The sequence below is a fragment of the Pelodiscus sinensis genome, chromosome 3 (genome assembly GCF_052426305.1).
Source record: "Pelodiscus sinensis isolate ZL-2025 chromosome 3, ASM5242630v1, whole genome shotgun sequence".
Lineage (NCBI taxonomy): Eukaryota > Metazoa > Chordata > Testudines > Trionychidae > Pelodiscus > Pelodiscus sinensis.
Genome location: NC_143054.1, coordinates 85016460 through 85031559, shown reverse-complemented (window position 1 = coordinate 85031559; position 15100 = coordinate 85016460). Strand labels below are relative to the sequence as shown.

Below are 15100 nucleotides of genomic sequence, written 5' to 3'. Positions count from 1 at the left end.
CCCCAGCAGACCAGGGAGACGCGGGCGGCGGACCAAGACGCACCGCGGTCCCACCGCCCGGGTCCTCCGCGGCTTTGTTCCACGTCTCCCTGGTCTGCTGGAGACCAGCAGACCAGGGAGACGGGGAGCAAAGCCTTGTAGGACGCTGGCCGCGGGACAGCCGCAGCGCGTCTGGACTGTCCCGCTGCCCATGTGCTCCGCGGCTTTGCTCAGCGTCTCCCTGGTCTGCTGGGGTGAGCTCCCCCCCCAGCAGGCCAGGGAGACGCGGAGCAGCTTTTCTCGCCCCAGAGGACGCGGGCGGCGGGACCGCGGCGCATCTGGGCATCCCGCCACTCCCGTCCTCTGGGGCGAGAAAAACCCCATTCGTAACTGCGGATTCGACATAAGTCGGATCCGCGTAACTCGGGGACTGCCTGTACTACTAAATGATATAGCAAGCTTAGCAGAGTATTACACTTTTTAAATAGATAGCTAGACTGTGACTGTGATCCTTTCATAGTACTCATATGATAAGTACAACCTTCCTTTAGTGAAAAAAAGTTATACAGGAGTCCAAAACTAAAACACATAAAGTGTATTCCAGTTATGTTTATCTTTGGATAAGTGTTGTACATTCAGGGGCTGTGTCTACACTGGCATCCCTTCTGGAAAAGGGATGCTAATGTAGACTTTGGAATAGGCAAATCCACGGGGGATTTAAATATCCCCCGCGGTATTTGCATTAACATGGCTGCCGCTTTTTTCCAGCTTGGAGATAAGCCGGAGAAAAGCGCCAGTCTAGACGTGATTCTCCAGAAAATAAAGCCTTTTCCGGAGGATCTCTTATTCCTACTTGAAAGAAGCTTGAAAGTAGGAATAAGAGATCCTCCGGAAAAGGCTTTATTTTCCGGAGAATCACGTCTAGACTGGCGCTTTTCTCCGGCTTATCTCCAAGCCAGAAATGCAAATGCAGCCATGTTAATGCAAATACCGCAGGGGATATTTAAATCCCCCACGGATTTGCCTATTCCAAAGTCTACATTAGCATCCCTTTTCCGGAAAGGGGTGCCAATGTAGACACAGCCAGCGTGTGTCTAGACTACAGGGATTTTTCGAAAAAAGTGACCTTTTTAAGAAAAAACTTCACCTGCATCTAGACTGCTGCTGTGTTCTTTCAAAATTAAATCGAAAGAACACGGCAGTTTTTTCGACTGCAGAAAACCTCATTTTAAGAGGAATAATGGTTTTTTTTGAAAGTGCTCTTTTGAAAAAAGGCGTTATTGAATGCAAAAAGTGCTTTTTCAAAAGAGAGCATCCAGACGGCCTAGGTGCTCTCTTTTGAAAAAGTGGCTCTCTTTCTCGAAAATACTGGTTGGTGTTTAGATGATCTCTGTCAAAAGAAGAGCTTGTAGCTTCTTTCAAAAGAGGCTTGTGGTCTAGACGTAGCCTTAGAAAAGAAGCTAGATGGCACTAGTGCATCAGTTTGCAATCACAGCCACACTCCGGTCTTGAAACAAAGACAAAACAAAACCTGTCTAGCCATGACAGGGAACTTTGAAAAATCACTGACAACATTAAATATACCATCAATTAAAATGCTTTCTTAATTCTGAATTTGTTTGTTGTGAGTTTAGATATTATTTAAAGGCTTACTTCCAATGAGCCTATAATTGGATGATTTATTGACCTTGACAAGGTTTTTCTCTATTATTTTTGCCTTTCAAGTTAAAATTCTTCAAATATCAAAACTAAGACGAGCCCACAGATTGCAGTCATTCCTGCACAACAGTATTAAATAATTTAACTATGTTTCCTAAAAATGAAGATGAATAACAAATAGCAAAGGCTGAATGTTAAAGTGGCAATAATAGTTATTTACATAGTTTTTATTTGTTCATTCCTCTTGCCTGGCATTGGGCTTCCTACGTTTCAAGCAGCTCTCACTTTAGTTTTACCACAAGGGCGTACTCATTTTCATTTCACTTTAGAATTATGTACTTTTAATAGAGCTAGCTGAATTTTTGTCTTGTAAAACTGGGGTTTGAGTAATGCAATTTAAATTCTGTCTCACTTTTTTATCATTTTCTAAGTTTTGAAAGTCATCACCCTTTTCTCTTCCACCCCATGAAATTGTGGAAAATGTTGAATGAAAAAATGCTTATATTTATTTTTGATGGAGCAAAAATAAAAGCAAATTTTAACCTGGTCTAATTTTAAATGATGTAGGTAAAATCCCAATCCCCTTGACATCAATAGCAAAACTCCCACTGACTTCAGTGGGACTCGGTTCCACCTACATTTGTAGAAACAGTTTTAATAAAACAGGAGCTATTAGCAACTTTACACAAAAAAAGTACAGCTAGGAAAAATATTTGTGGAGGAAGTTGACTTTAAAAACAGACTTAGGGTACGTCTACACTAGTCCCCTAGATCGATCTAGAGAGGCTTATGAGGGTGACCAAAATTGCAAATCAAGCTCGGGATTTAAATATCCCGTGCTTGATTTGCATGTTCCCGGCCGGTCGCCATTTTAGAAATTGACTAGCCTGAAGTAACTGCCTGCGTCTACACACAGCAGTGAAATGGGATTCCAAATTAAAGCCCCTAAATCGACTTAGCTGGTAAACCTCATTGCAGGAGGAATAGCAACTAATTCGAGTTAGGGCTTTAAATCGGAATCCCGTTTCACTGCCGTGTGTAGACATAGGCAGTTACTTCGAGCTAGTAAATTTCTAAAATGGGACCAGCCGGGAACATGCAAATCAAGCACAGGATATTTAAATCCTGAGCTTGATTTGCAATTTCGGTAGCCCTCATTAGCCTCCCTATATCGATCTAGGGGGCTAGTGTAGACGTACTCTCAGAGATTTACTTAGGAAGAGGAGATAATGAATTCTAAAGCTTGGCATGGATAGATACTTTTATTGGTTAAAATGTAAGTTCATTTTTGCCCCCTTCTCTGTACCTTTTTCCAGATCTAAGATATCTTTTCTGAGATGGGACAACCAGAACTGCACACAGTATTCCAGGCATGGGTGTGCCATGGATTTATACAGTAGCATTTTACTTTCTGTCTTATCTATTGCTTTTCTAAGGGCTCCTAAATTTGCATACCATTCTGACTGCTGCGGAACATTGCATAGTTCTCTCTTTCAGCACTAACAGCAAGCTTATAAGCAGTGATTCATCAGCACTCACCTGCTCAATGATACAAAGACACAGTCAACACGCCCTCTTTCTCTACACCTTTGTGAAGAACTTGTTTATGGGTCAAAGTCCAGAAAGCTACTTCTTAATTTGAAAGATACGGTATTAGTGCAATACTAAGGATCAAACTTTTTTTTTTTCAAGTCTAATTGCCAAATGCTCTGATCTGACAGACTATCTTATATATATTGCTAGCAGGTATTTTGTAGTAATTTAAAACAGCACATACACTTACCTTTGGTGTGGAGGTGTCAACTATTTAACATCATAACTTGAAAGAGACAAGGACTTAAGAATATTGTAAAACCACCATCCAGAAATATTTATTTTACTAAAGACACTTAAGCAAAAGTAACAACATTCATTAAAAATATGCTGCAAAGTTGATGGGCCATCTCATTCTGCGAGAATTTGCACAAAATTTCCATTAATGTATAAAAGAGATCAGCGCATGGAACAAGATTATTTTTACATAGCTAACTGTCCACACTACAAAAGTAGAATTCTGTATGTCATTATATTGTACCTGTTTCATCAATATCAGTGCCATCTACAAATCCTAGTGCAGGAGAAAACATATCCCCTTCGGTTGATTTGATGCTGGCGCCTCTATTGGCACAAACATATTTGTGTATCATGCTGTAATACTGTCTTTTCGTATTAAAAGCATACAAGGATGAGATTTGCTGCCAGTCTTTGTTACTGGGAGTCTGAAATTGTTCTGGATCAGTGAATTCAAAGAAGCACTTTAGGTTCCTTTCTGCCAGCTTGGTTGCATGCTCTTTGGCCTTGCTCTCAAAAAGCTCCTTTTCCTTTGCCAAATAGATTTTCCAGAATTTGAGCTGAAGAAAACTGACTGGAGAACGACAGCGGTTGATGCATGTGACAACCAGTACTAAAGCCATGATGCAGGCTATCAGAATCCATCCTAGCACCTTGGGGAACATACAGAGGGATTAATGAAGTTTGCAGAGGATTAAGAGCATGGAAAGTTCCTGGCTAAAAATATGTAATTTAACATTGTTTTAGACAGGAGATCTAAGACCAATCACACTCTGCTGTTTGTCAAGATTAGGTGAACATGGTCGTGTACCTGAACATCCTCAGAAATAGTTGCTAAGCTTTAAAGCTCTGGATTGAGATTTCTGTCTTAGAAGAGAAGGATAATTCATCCTCAGTGTGGGTAGATTCAGGTTTCTATCCAACATTCCATTGGAAAGGGCTGTAAATGCTGGCTAGGTGAAAAGTTAATAGCATCCATTCTCATATAAGACTTCCCACATATTTAATCTTACAAGTAAAAAAGTCAGTGCATTATTACAATTCTTAAAGTTGACCATCAAAGAAAAAAAATGGTTTTGTATTCCCTTTTGCTTTTTAATTATGTGTAAAGACCTGATTTAAAATAATGATAATAAATAAGAGTATAACCTCTTTCCTTTTTTTCTTTTTACCTTAGAAACATTATGAATTGCTAATTTTATCTCCGCTGGTTTTACCAGATTTTTTGTATGTCTGACAAAGATGGGTTGGGACCTTTTACGTGAAGGAACCCTATGCTACCTGTTTGACAAAACTTTCAACTCTTTTCTCTAACATGTTTGAGTTAAATTGATGCTGATAAAAATGAAGCATATTAAACTATCTGAATAAAAATCTCTTGCTAGCAAACCTAATCAGACTTCCATTACATGGTTTCCCAGATCTCACAAATCTAGTACTCTGGTCAATGGTAGAAAACATCTTCTTTAGGAAAAAAAGGTGTTCTTAAGTTAAGCTAGCTCATTTAAGGTAAATTCCCTGTGAAGACAAGGCAGACTGTAGCTTTCACACCAGTTGCCTCTGGGAAGCTGGATAATTAATCTGAGGAGCTTACACATGTGAAAACTACAAAATGCCATATCTTTTCTAGGATTTTACCTCCAGCTAGCACACTCCAATTAAGGATACTCTCTTTTTCTTCTAGTGAAAAGAGGATATAACAAAACCTGAATTTGTAATAAAAAGAAACTGGAGAAATTAAAACAAGAAAGTCCCCAAAATTGGTAACCCTCATTTTAACATCAGAAAGAAAGGTGAGAGGTGCACAAGCACATTCTTCCTTTTCAGCTCTTTTAGGGGAACAAAAATTAAACTCTTTCCCTGGAATGAGTGTGACATTGACAGTAATTTCAAACCTGAAGACTTACAAGGGGAAACCCTATGCTTCCTTTTTCACATACTAATTCTCTGGTGTTGTTAAAGATTGTTAAATAAACACCAGCTTCCCCTCTCTGTATGGGAAGTAAACAGTTGCTTAAAAGCATTCATGATGTAGACAGCGAGGTAAAGAAGTGGAAAAAGATAAGAGAAATTCACAACACAACTCTTTGTTGAAATAGGTAGAAAATACAAGGATCGAAAAGCCCAATTATGGGACATCCAGCTGCCTAGGGTTTATTCTCAATTTGCCTCAAAAGAAAAGGTATGAATATTGTTATGAAGCAGTAGCCTCAGATAGACAGCAGGCCAAATATTAGAAAGCAATATAGACTGCAGTGGGAGATGCAACTAACAAAATGTTACCTTTATGTTAGCCAGCTAAGAATATTTAAACACAAGAATTTCTGATTCACATGATGCAAAATGCAGGACAATGTAGCACTTTAAAGACTAACAAGGTGGTTTATTAGATGATGAGCTTTCGTGGGCCAGACCCACTTCCTCAGATATGATAGCATCGATATTGCATCCCTTTGCCATCACATCAGCAAAAGAAAGCTGAGTGGCATTTGGTGTTGGGGACAGCACCTAGTTTAACTGAACTATTTATTCCAGCTTTCCAGCACTCCAGAAACCACTCCATGTGTAGTGCACCTCCATGGGGCTAACCCCAATTGGGATAAACCGATTGAGAGAGAATATCAGAACTAGAAGGGACCTCGAGAGGTCCTCACTGCAAGAGCAAGCATCATCTAGATCACTTCTAATAGATGCCTATCTAACCCATTCCTAGATATCCATATAAAGGATGGAAGGGACCGTACCTGAGACTGAGCCCGAAAACTCAGAAATTCCTTTACCTCATGGGAGAGAGTCCCGCCACAGGGCATTCTAGCCACCTGCTCATGGCACTGGGTCCCTTTGCCTTTGCATAGGTGCTTCTGTATCAGGCTGCTCCCACTTGCTGCACACTCATAGAAGCTGGCACCAAGCAGGGCCACAGCGATCCAGGTGAGTGGGGCCACAGAAGTGCTCACCGTCACCAGCCACAGCACCTTACTGTAACGGCAGCAGCGCCTCATGTGGATGAAGTGGCAGCACCTGCCGGGGGCGCAGCAGCCAGTGAACACCCGCCAGGTCCTGACGTTCAGCAGGCATCCAAGAAGGAAGAGGATCAGGGCTGGCACCAGCAGGAAGACGGAGCCGTAATACATGTTCCAGGAGTTGCAGGGGCATTGAAACACCACGACTGAGAAGAGACGCTCGCTTGCAGCAGTCAGTAGGGACACAGCGCTGTAACCAATCACCTTCTGGTGACTGAGGCAGAAATCCAACACGGTGCGAAACTTCTCCATCTCCTGCCCCTGAGGCAGCACTGGGCCAGCTCCCTTAACTTTGAGGAGAATGAAACCTCACTTGGTTATGTGTACAAGAGGAAGAGGATGTGAGTTCTCTAGTTTTCACAATCTTCACACACCAATAGAAAGGTTTCACTTTCTCCTGAACTAGCCAAAGTGGTGTAATGTAGGCCAAGTTGTCTGAAAGTACCAAGCATTTTCTCTGTATTTTTAACATGACAGGAAACAAAAAGTCAAGTGACTTGAATGCAGGTTGGAGAATATATGAAGCCCAGACTGCTATTGTTTTTTCCTCATGCAATCATCACTTATCACTGACTGATAAGTAGAGGTGGATTCAATTTCCCCTCTCAAAACTGGATGTTTTCGGGAAGGCTTTTGTCAAAAATTCAAATTTCAAAGTAAGAGGGAGTAAAACAGAAACAAAAACATCATGATTTTTTCTTTAACTTTTTGATCAGCTCTAGTTATAGAACACTGGTCTGGTCTCTAGTTAGGTGGTGCCAAACTGTATCATAACTAACCTCAGAGTATGCTTTAGATTGTTCAGAGCTCTGAATTGAAGCGATGCCCCTTTTTGGACCTACCAGTCAAAATTCAGGGCCCTGGTACTGTTCCAGTTGGTGGACAGGCCAATTCTTACCTAGAATCAACCCCCTAACCTGAAACAAATTCTTTCCAGCAACCACACAGCACACCTCTATCATACTCATCCAGGAACCCACACCTGCAGTAAACTCTGGTGCCAACTCTGTCCACACATCTATACAAGCGACATCATCACAGCAGAGGCTCATACAATTGCACATCCACCAATGTGATCTACGCCATCAAGTTCCAGCAATGCCCCTCTGCCATGTATATTGGTCAAACTGGACAGTGTCTGTAATGAAGGATTAATGGACACAAATCAGATATTCAAAATAGCAACACACAGAAACCTGTTGCAGAACATTTTAACTTGTCCAGACACTCACTAATGGATCTAAAAGCGACTATACTCTTACAAAGCAATTTAAAAAAACCAGCTGGAGAGAGAAACTGTGGAACTTGCCTTCATATGCAAATTTGACACATTTAGCCAAAGTTTGAACAAATACATGAACTGGATGGACTGCTATATTCAACACTCAAATGACATCAAAAGCTAAGTATCAGGCACCTACAGCCCACTCTATTAGCCTCATTTAGCACAGACACTCTAAGGGTACGTCTACACAGAAGTGCTATTTCGGAATAACTGCTGTCATTTTGAAATAATATAGCACATGTCTACACAGTCAGCCTTTATTTTAAAATAATGGAAAGCTGGAGGACTTCTTACTCTGACTTACTTATTTTATGAGGAGTAAGGGAAGTCGAAGGAAAAGTGTCCTTTCTTCGACTTCCTGCTGCAAACAGCTCCAAAAGCTGAATTAAGCTATCTTGACTTCAGATACTCAATTGACATCACTCAATTTGCATAGCTCAATTCGACTTTAGCCCAGCTGTGTGTTGTGTGGTTTGGCTTTTGGATACAAGAGGAGCCAATAAAAACACCTCAGATAGACTCTTGTTAACTTTATTATGTATAGAATAGTAAAGAAAGCAATGCAAGGTTACACAGATCTATTTCAATACGCAGGATAGTTAGCACAGACAATAATATAACACAAGATACTTATTTTTAAGGATAGGGATATACATGTACTTATCTCTAGAAATCACACACAGTTCCACCGCTAAGACCTTTTCAGATGACTGTCAGACGGGAGGTCATGGCGTCGTAGTTTCCCCCTGTGCAGAGGCGTCCACAATGCATCGATTGGTAGGAACAGGCACTGCTTCTAGTTGCAGCGAGTGAGGTAGTGGGGATCCCTTACCCAATCTCTCCCACCGATTATCTTTTCTATACCTACTTTCATAGCAAAGCGAGACTTGGCCATTCTAGTAAAATCTACCAATTGATTACGTATTGTAGATGCCCATATTTGAGATACATCCTGCTATTCAAACTACACTATACTTGATTGATAGTTCTATGGCTGCATCTGTGATTTTCACTTATTAGAAATGTTATGTACCAATACCAGGTTTCTCCCAATGTTCTTGGTTTCACTATACCAATACTCCCTACACACTATTGCTTAAGGCACTCCTGCCACTCAAAGATAACCGTCCCCCAGCCTGGCCTATATGCCTATTGCTCTAGGCTTGTCTCAGGCCTGGGTTTGCTTTGTTAGAAGACGCAATTTGGTCAAGTCAGCCATCACTAGTCCAGTTAAGGCAGAGCCAGACAATGCATACATTATTATTCTGGTCAATACGGGATTGTCCAGGCTCCCATACACTGTTTAAATGTACTCTAAGGGTATGTCTAGACTACATGGCTCCGTTGACAGAGCCACGTAGATGAGTTTACTAGACATAGGAAAATATTAAATAATATTTAAATAATTTAAATAATCCCCGCTTCATTTACATCAAAATGGCCGCCGCGCTGTGCCGATCAGCTGTTTGGCGGCATAGCGCAGTAGTCTGGACACGCTGCGGTCAACAAGGGAAGCCTTTGTCGACCGCTCCGTTATGCCTCGTGGAATGAGGTTTACCAGGGTGGCCGACAAAGGCTTCCGTTGTCAACCGCGACGCATCCAGACTACCGTGCTGTGCTGCCAAACAGCTGATCGGCACATCACAGCGGCCATTTTGATGTACATGAAGCAGGGATTATTTAAATCACCGCTTCATTTTCCTATGGCTAGTAAACTCATCTACATGGCTCCGTCAATGGAGCCATGTAATCTAGACATACACTAATTGACATGATTTTCTTCCCCTTTCCCTCCCCATCTCCCCTCTTTCTCTGCTATTTATTTGTATCTCTGGACCTCTTACTCACTCATCTGAAGAAGTCAGTTGTGCCCACAAAAGCTCATCACACCATCTATATTTTTATTAGCTCTCTAAGGTGCTGCAGGTCCATTTGTTATTTTTTAAGTTTTTTTTTTCAGTTACAGACTAACACAGCTACCCATCTGAGACTGGTAGTAGCCAAATATTTCTTTGATGCTGTTTTGCAAAGGATACCCTAAGACCTGTGTCTCTTAGGGATCAGAACAAAAGGAGCATTTTTTTTAAACTTACAACTCCCAGCCTCTTTAGCAACCACCAGACCCAAAAGATCTCTCACCAGTTTTTCCAGGGTTATATCTTGTGCTCACAGGACACTGCTTGGCTTTCTTGCTTTCTGCCTGTGCTTCACTCTCTTATTATGTGTGTTCTGCTTCTCTACCCACCCACACCCACCTCACACACAAAGCTCAGTAAAACCCCTCCACCCACTCAGCCCAAACTCCTGGGAACGCCCAAAACTCATTTGTGTCTTAGGTCCGCATTCACTCATCCAACAGTTATGATACATGAAGCATAATTTACATTCCTAATATGTGCTGTAGAGGGCCCTAGTATATGTTTTTTATTAAAAAAATATTAACAAAATTGTTAGAATTTATGTTCTGATTGAGCAATCACATATTACATTCAATGACTTCTATTAGGATTAGCTATGATTGCCCTATTACTACTCAGAGAAGTGAGCTAATGCACAGCAGTAATTTTTGCAGAATTGCAGCTGCAGTTTGGCCCTGGGCTGGCCTTAGCAGGTTATAATATAGTTGTATAACAATGAAGTTTGCCAACTGCTGTGCACTGTGGTTATAGTATCCCCAAGTGCTCTGAATTCTGTGTAGCTTGCTGGGTTTGTTATGAATTTCTGCTTCTCTGCCCAGAATGACAAAGATTCTGTATTTTGTTCTCTGCCCTCCATTTTTGTCTCCTTATCCCCTCCCATGAAACAGCAGCCCGGAGCCTCTGCTGGAGGAAGCTGAGCATCCCTTGTTTTGGGAAGGGTGGAGAGGGGAGCCACAAATGGAACAAGCCCCCGATTATTTTTACTGCTATGTTACCTCCGGGTGGAGCAGGGAGCTGAGCAAAGCAGGAGCAGCAGCTGTGCCAGAGCTGCAGTCAACTCAGCCAAAAGCCTGACCCCCAGGATTGCCCAAACTTGTGGTTTCTTTTGCAACTCCAGCTGCTGTGGTACTCCATAGCGGAAGCCCCATCTCCCAACTTCCTGCCCCACAAAAGGACTGGCGGGGGAGTTGAGGGGGAGGCAGAGCAGGTCAAGTGGGGTGTGATGAAAGAAAAATTACTTTGCAGAGTGGAGAACTAAGGGAGAAATGTGGGTGGGATTCTTAAGATTTGAAGAGAGGATAGTTCATATGAAGATGTGTCTGTGGGCTCGCAACCCCACTAAAACAGTGTTACCCTTTCCCTAGAAGAGATCATGCCTCTTGACAGCCTACGCATCAAATGAGATTTAGAGGCAGAAGCCCTGGCTGCATTGTCCTTGTTCTGGATCTTTGGCACACATTTGGGATACTCCAATTCTGTGCTGTTTTGTGCAAGAAATGAGGCAATATGCAAATGAGGCAAAGCATGGAATATCGCTGCTCCTCATTTGTAAAAATAATGAGCAGCCGCTTTTTGTGCAAAAGGCTTTTGCACAAAAAGGAGCAAGGTAGATGGCTCCTTTTTTTGGCAAAAGCCTCTTCTGCAAAAACAGAGCCTCCTTAATTATACAAATGAGGTGCGGTGATAGTCCACGCTTCGCTTCATTTGCAATTTTTTTGCGTAATAGTGGGAAATGTAGACATAGCCTATGGGTGTAGAGGAAACTAATCTGACTTCTTATGAACTCAGCATAACATATGACTATCAAAATTTTTGGCCATGCCACTCAGCTTCCCCAAGATCTTCATTATACAAGATACAGTAGAACCATGACCCAAAGGTTGCTATATTGACAATCATTTGCCTATAATGGTAAGATCAAATTTAGCACCATCTCCCATGACTTTGAAGTTCTTTTCATCAGCAGTGTGACACTGTGCCATTCACCTCCTAAATGTTGGTCTTTATGCTGAAATAATTACACTCACATGGGACATTCAAAAACTTCGCACCCCGTTATTTGTCTTGTGCTGATGCATGAAGTGGTCTCACACTTTACAAACTGAACTGCAATATTAGTGAGATGGCGTACAGCAATCTGGAGCAGTGCTACTCATGCTGCACTTCTTCTGGGACTAGTAAATACAGAGTTTCAGTCTTCAAATCTGATTCAAAAGAAAAAAGATCCAAAATAAGAAACATCAAATAATGTGAGGACATTTCCATTTAGTTCTCCGAAGGTTAGTTCCTTTCCAAGTGGAGAGAGCGAAAGTGCCACCTACAGTCTAAATTCATGCTTTACAGATGAATTACCTCAAGGAAAACTGACAAGGAGTCCTGCGGCACCTTGAAGACTAACTGATTTATTTGTGCATAAGCCTTTATGGGTAAAAATACTTTGTCAGATGCATGGAGTGGAAATCACAGACAACAAGGAAAATAACAGAACACCAGGGGTGATCACCTACAGCCTCAGCTAAAACCCCTGCAGTGCATCATTGACAATCCACAATCTATCACGGAGAACAATCTCTCGCTCTCACAGATCTTGGGAGACAGGCCAGTCCTTGTATACAGACAACCTCCTCCAACCTGAACCAAATACTCACACACTCACACCACAGAAACACTAACCCAGGAACCTATTCCTGCAACAAACTCAGTTGCCAACTCTGTACACACATCTGTACAAACAACACCTTCACAGGACCTAATGACATAAGCCACCACATCAGGAGCTCATTCACCTGCACCTCTCCACTAATGTGATATATGCCCTTAAGTGCCAGCAATGCCCCTCTGCCATGTATTTTGGCCAAACCAGACAGTCTCTGTGAGAAATAATAAATGGACATAAATCAGACATCAAGAAAGTAGGAGAACACTTTAACCTTTCTGGACATTCAGTAATGGATCTAAAAGTAACCATCCTTTTACAGATCTTCAAAACCAAGCCACAAAGAGAAACAGCAGAACTGCAATTCATTTACAAATTTAATATGATCAAATTAGGACTGAATAAGGACTTAGAATGCTTATTTCACTACAAAGGCAATTTTCCTTTTCTTGGTATTCACAGCTCCCCATCAACTTCTGCGAGAGAGCCACATCCACTATGACTGAATTGGCCTTTTTAACACTGGTCCCACACTTGATGAGTAACTCCCTTCTTTTGGTATGCTAGTACATATATGTATATACACACACATATATATACCAAAGTCTGTAATTTCCACTGCATGCATCTGATGAGGTAGTTTTCTCCCCAAGAAAGTTTATGCTCAAACAAATTGGTTAGTCTTTAAGGTGCCACAGGACTCCTCACTGTTTTTGCAGATACTGACTGAAACTATTTAAGATTATTTCTTTAACAAAGATTCTAGAACACTGATTTTTTTTTTTGGTTCAGTTTGTTTCTTTGGAAATTATTGAAAAACATGAGTCAGGACATCTGTGTATTTCTGCTCTGGTTCATGTGACTAGTAAAACTCTTATTAGAGAACTGGCTGTATAAAAGACTGCAAATATACCTGGTAGCTTTTGTAGACCAAGACCTGCTGATACCATGTTGTTTTGCAATTTTTTCCCTACACATTTAGCATTTCAAACTTATGTACCACCATAGCTAAATAAACAGTATACTGAACTAAATAGCTGTATTAATATTACAGCACTGGACAGAGTGACAAAATTTACCTTCCTTGAAATTGCCCCCTTTATTGGCATTTTAACATCTCCATTAGTAAAATAACGTATAAAAAATCTAGTTCTGTATTTGCATGAATGGAACATGGAAGGCAACTGAATATCAACCCCTGTACAAGAGTCAAAATATAATATACTATCTCAATTCCAGTATATTATATGGTGCTGAAAGCTACACTCACTACTAACATCATGTCACAGTGCTCAGTAACTTCCATCACCCTGTTCCTACTTCCAGGCTTATTAACTCAGGTTCCACCCAACAAGATAAAATGACCAACAAAGCTCTTGACAATCCAAATAAATAACTTAAGAATCTTCTCCTGCCTTTGCTCAGTAACCAGACTGCTTTGGTGTTGGAACTGAGATTACGTAAGCACCTTACCACTTGCAGTTTCAGAAGGTTTTCTTTTCTTCCCCATCACCTTTAACATATCATGTGTGTGGATGAGACCATAACAGTATAGTGGCATAGTCTGGTGCCACCAATACATTTCTTCACGGACAGCCTCCGCCACCACAAGGCCCCAGATATCTCAGAGCCTGGAAGAAATCAGACTGATGAAAAACAAAGAGATGCTGAAAATGCTAACATCTAAGGCAGTGATCCACACATCATTAACGTGGTGCCAAGTCTGTGGGTCTAGTCTTGCCTCTTGGCTTCAGTAGCATGACAGACTCTAAAACCGAGTCAAGCTATAAAAAGTTGAAGTGCAATACAATGGTTAACAGAAAGTTTAGGAGGAGACTTAAGAATGGGCTTCAGATTTGGTGTTGCTCACTGTGAAAAAAGAAATAAAAACAAGGAATAAGGAGGGAAACGTGTGCTACATACACATCTTAATTTGGAGCCTCTAACAGGAGGGCTAGGAGCTACACCTAACCTTTAAAACACATTCTGTTGTCATTAGTAAGCTTAGCAAAATATTACATTTAAAAAAAAAATTAGCTAGACTGTGACTGTGATCCTTTCATAGTACTCATATGATAAATACAACCTTGCTTTAGTGAAAAAAAGGTTATATAGGAGTGTAAAAGTAAAACCCATAAAGTGTATTCCAGTTATTTTTATCTTTGGATAAGTGTTGTACATTTAGAAAACAAGCTAGATGGTGCAAGAGCATCACTTTGCAATCACAGCCAGGAGTTCATCTTGAAACAAAACAAATCAAACCTGGCTAGCCATGACAGGGAGCTTTGAAGAATCACTGACAATATGAAATATACCATCAGTTAAAATGGTTTTTAACTCTGAATTTGTTTGTTGTGAGTTTAGACATTATTTAAAGGATTACTCCCAATGAGCCAATAATACAATTGGATGAGTTATCGACCTTGACAAGTTTTTTTCCTCTATTATTTTTGTCTTTCAAGTTAAAACTCTTCAAATATCAAAACTAAGCTTAGCCCAGGGATTGCAGTCATTTCTGCACAACAGTATTAAATAATTTAACTATGTTTCCAAAAAATGAAGATAAATAACAAATAGCAAAGGCTGAGTGTTAAAGTGCAAGAATAGTTATTTATATAGTTTTTATTTCTTCATACCTCTTGCCTGGCATTGGGCTTCCTGTTATGTTTCAGGTAGCTCCCACTGTAGTTTTACCATGGGGGCATACTAATTTTCATTTCACTTTAGAATTATGTACTTTTAATAGAGC

The 15100-nt window shown here is 40.8% G+C and overlaps 1 protein-coding gene across 1 annotated transcript; it reads right to left on the bottom strand.

The window, feature by feature from the left end:
• Nucleotides 1-2766: 2766 nt before the first annotated feature.
• Nucleotides 2767-6956, bottom strand: LOC102452564 (calcium homeostasis modulator protein 6). Its single transcript, XM_075924017.2, has 2 exons — nt 6213-6956; nt 2767-4121 (listed from the first exon to the last, which is right to left on the bottom strand). Exons 1-2 carry the CDS (start codon nt 6741-6743, stop codon nt 3702-3704), a joined length of 951 nt encoding a protein of 316 aa, XP_075780132.1. The 5' UTR covers nt 6744-6956; the 3' UTR covers nt 2767-3701.
• Between the last annotated feature and the right edge of the window lie 8144 nt (nt 6957-15100).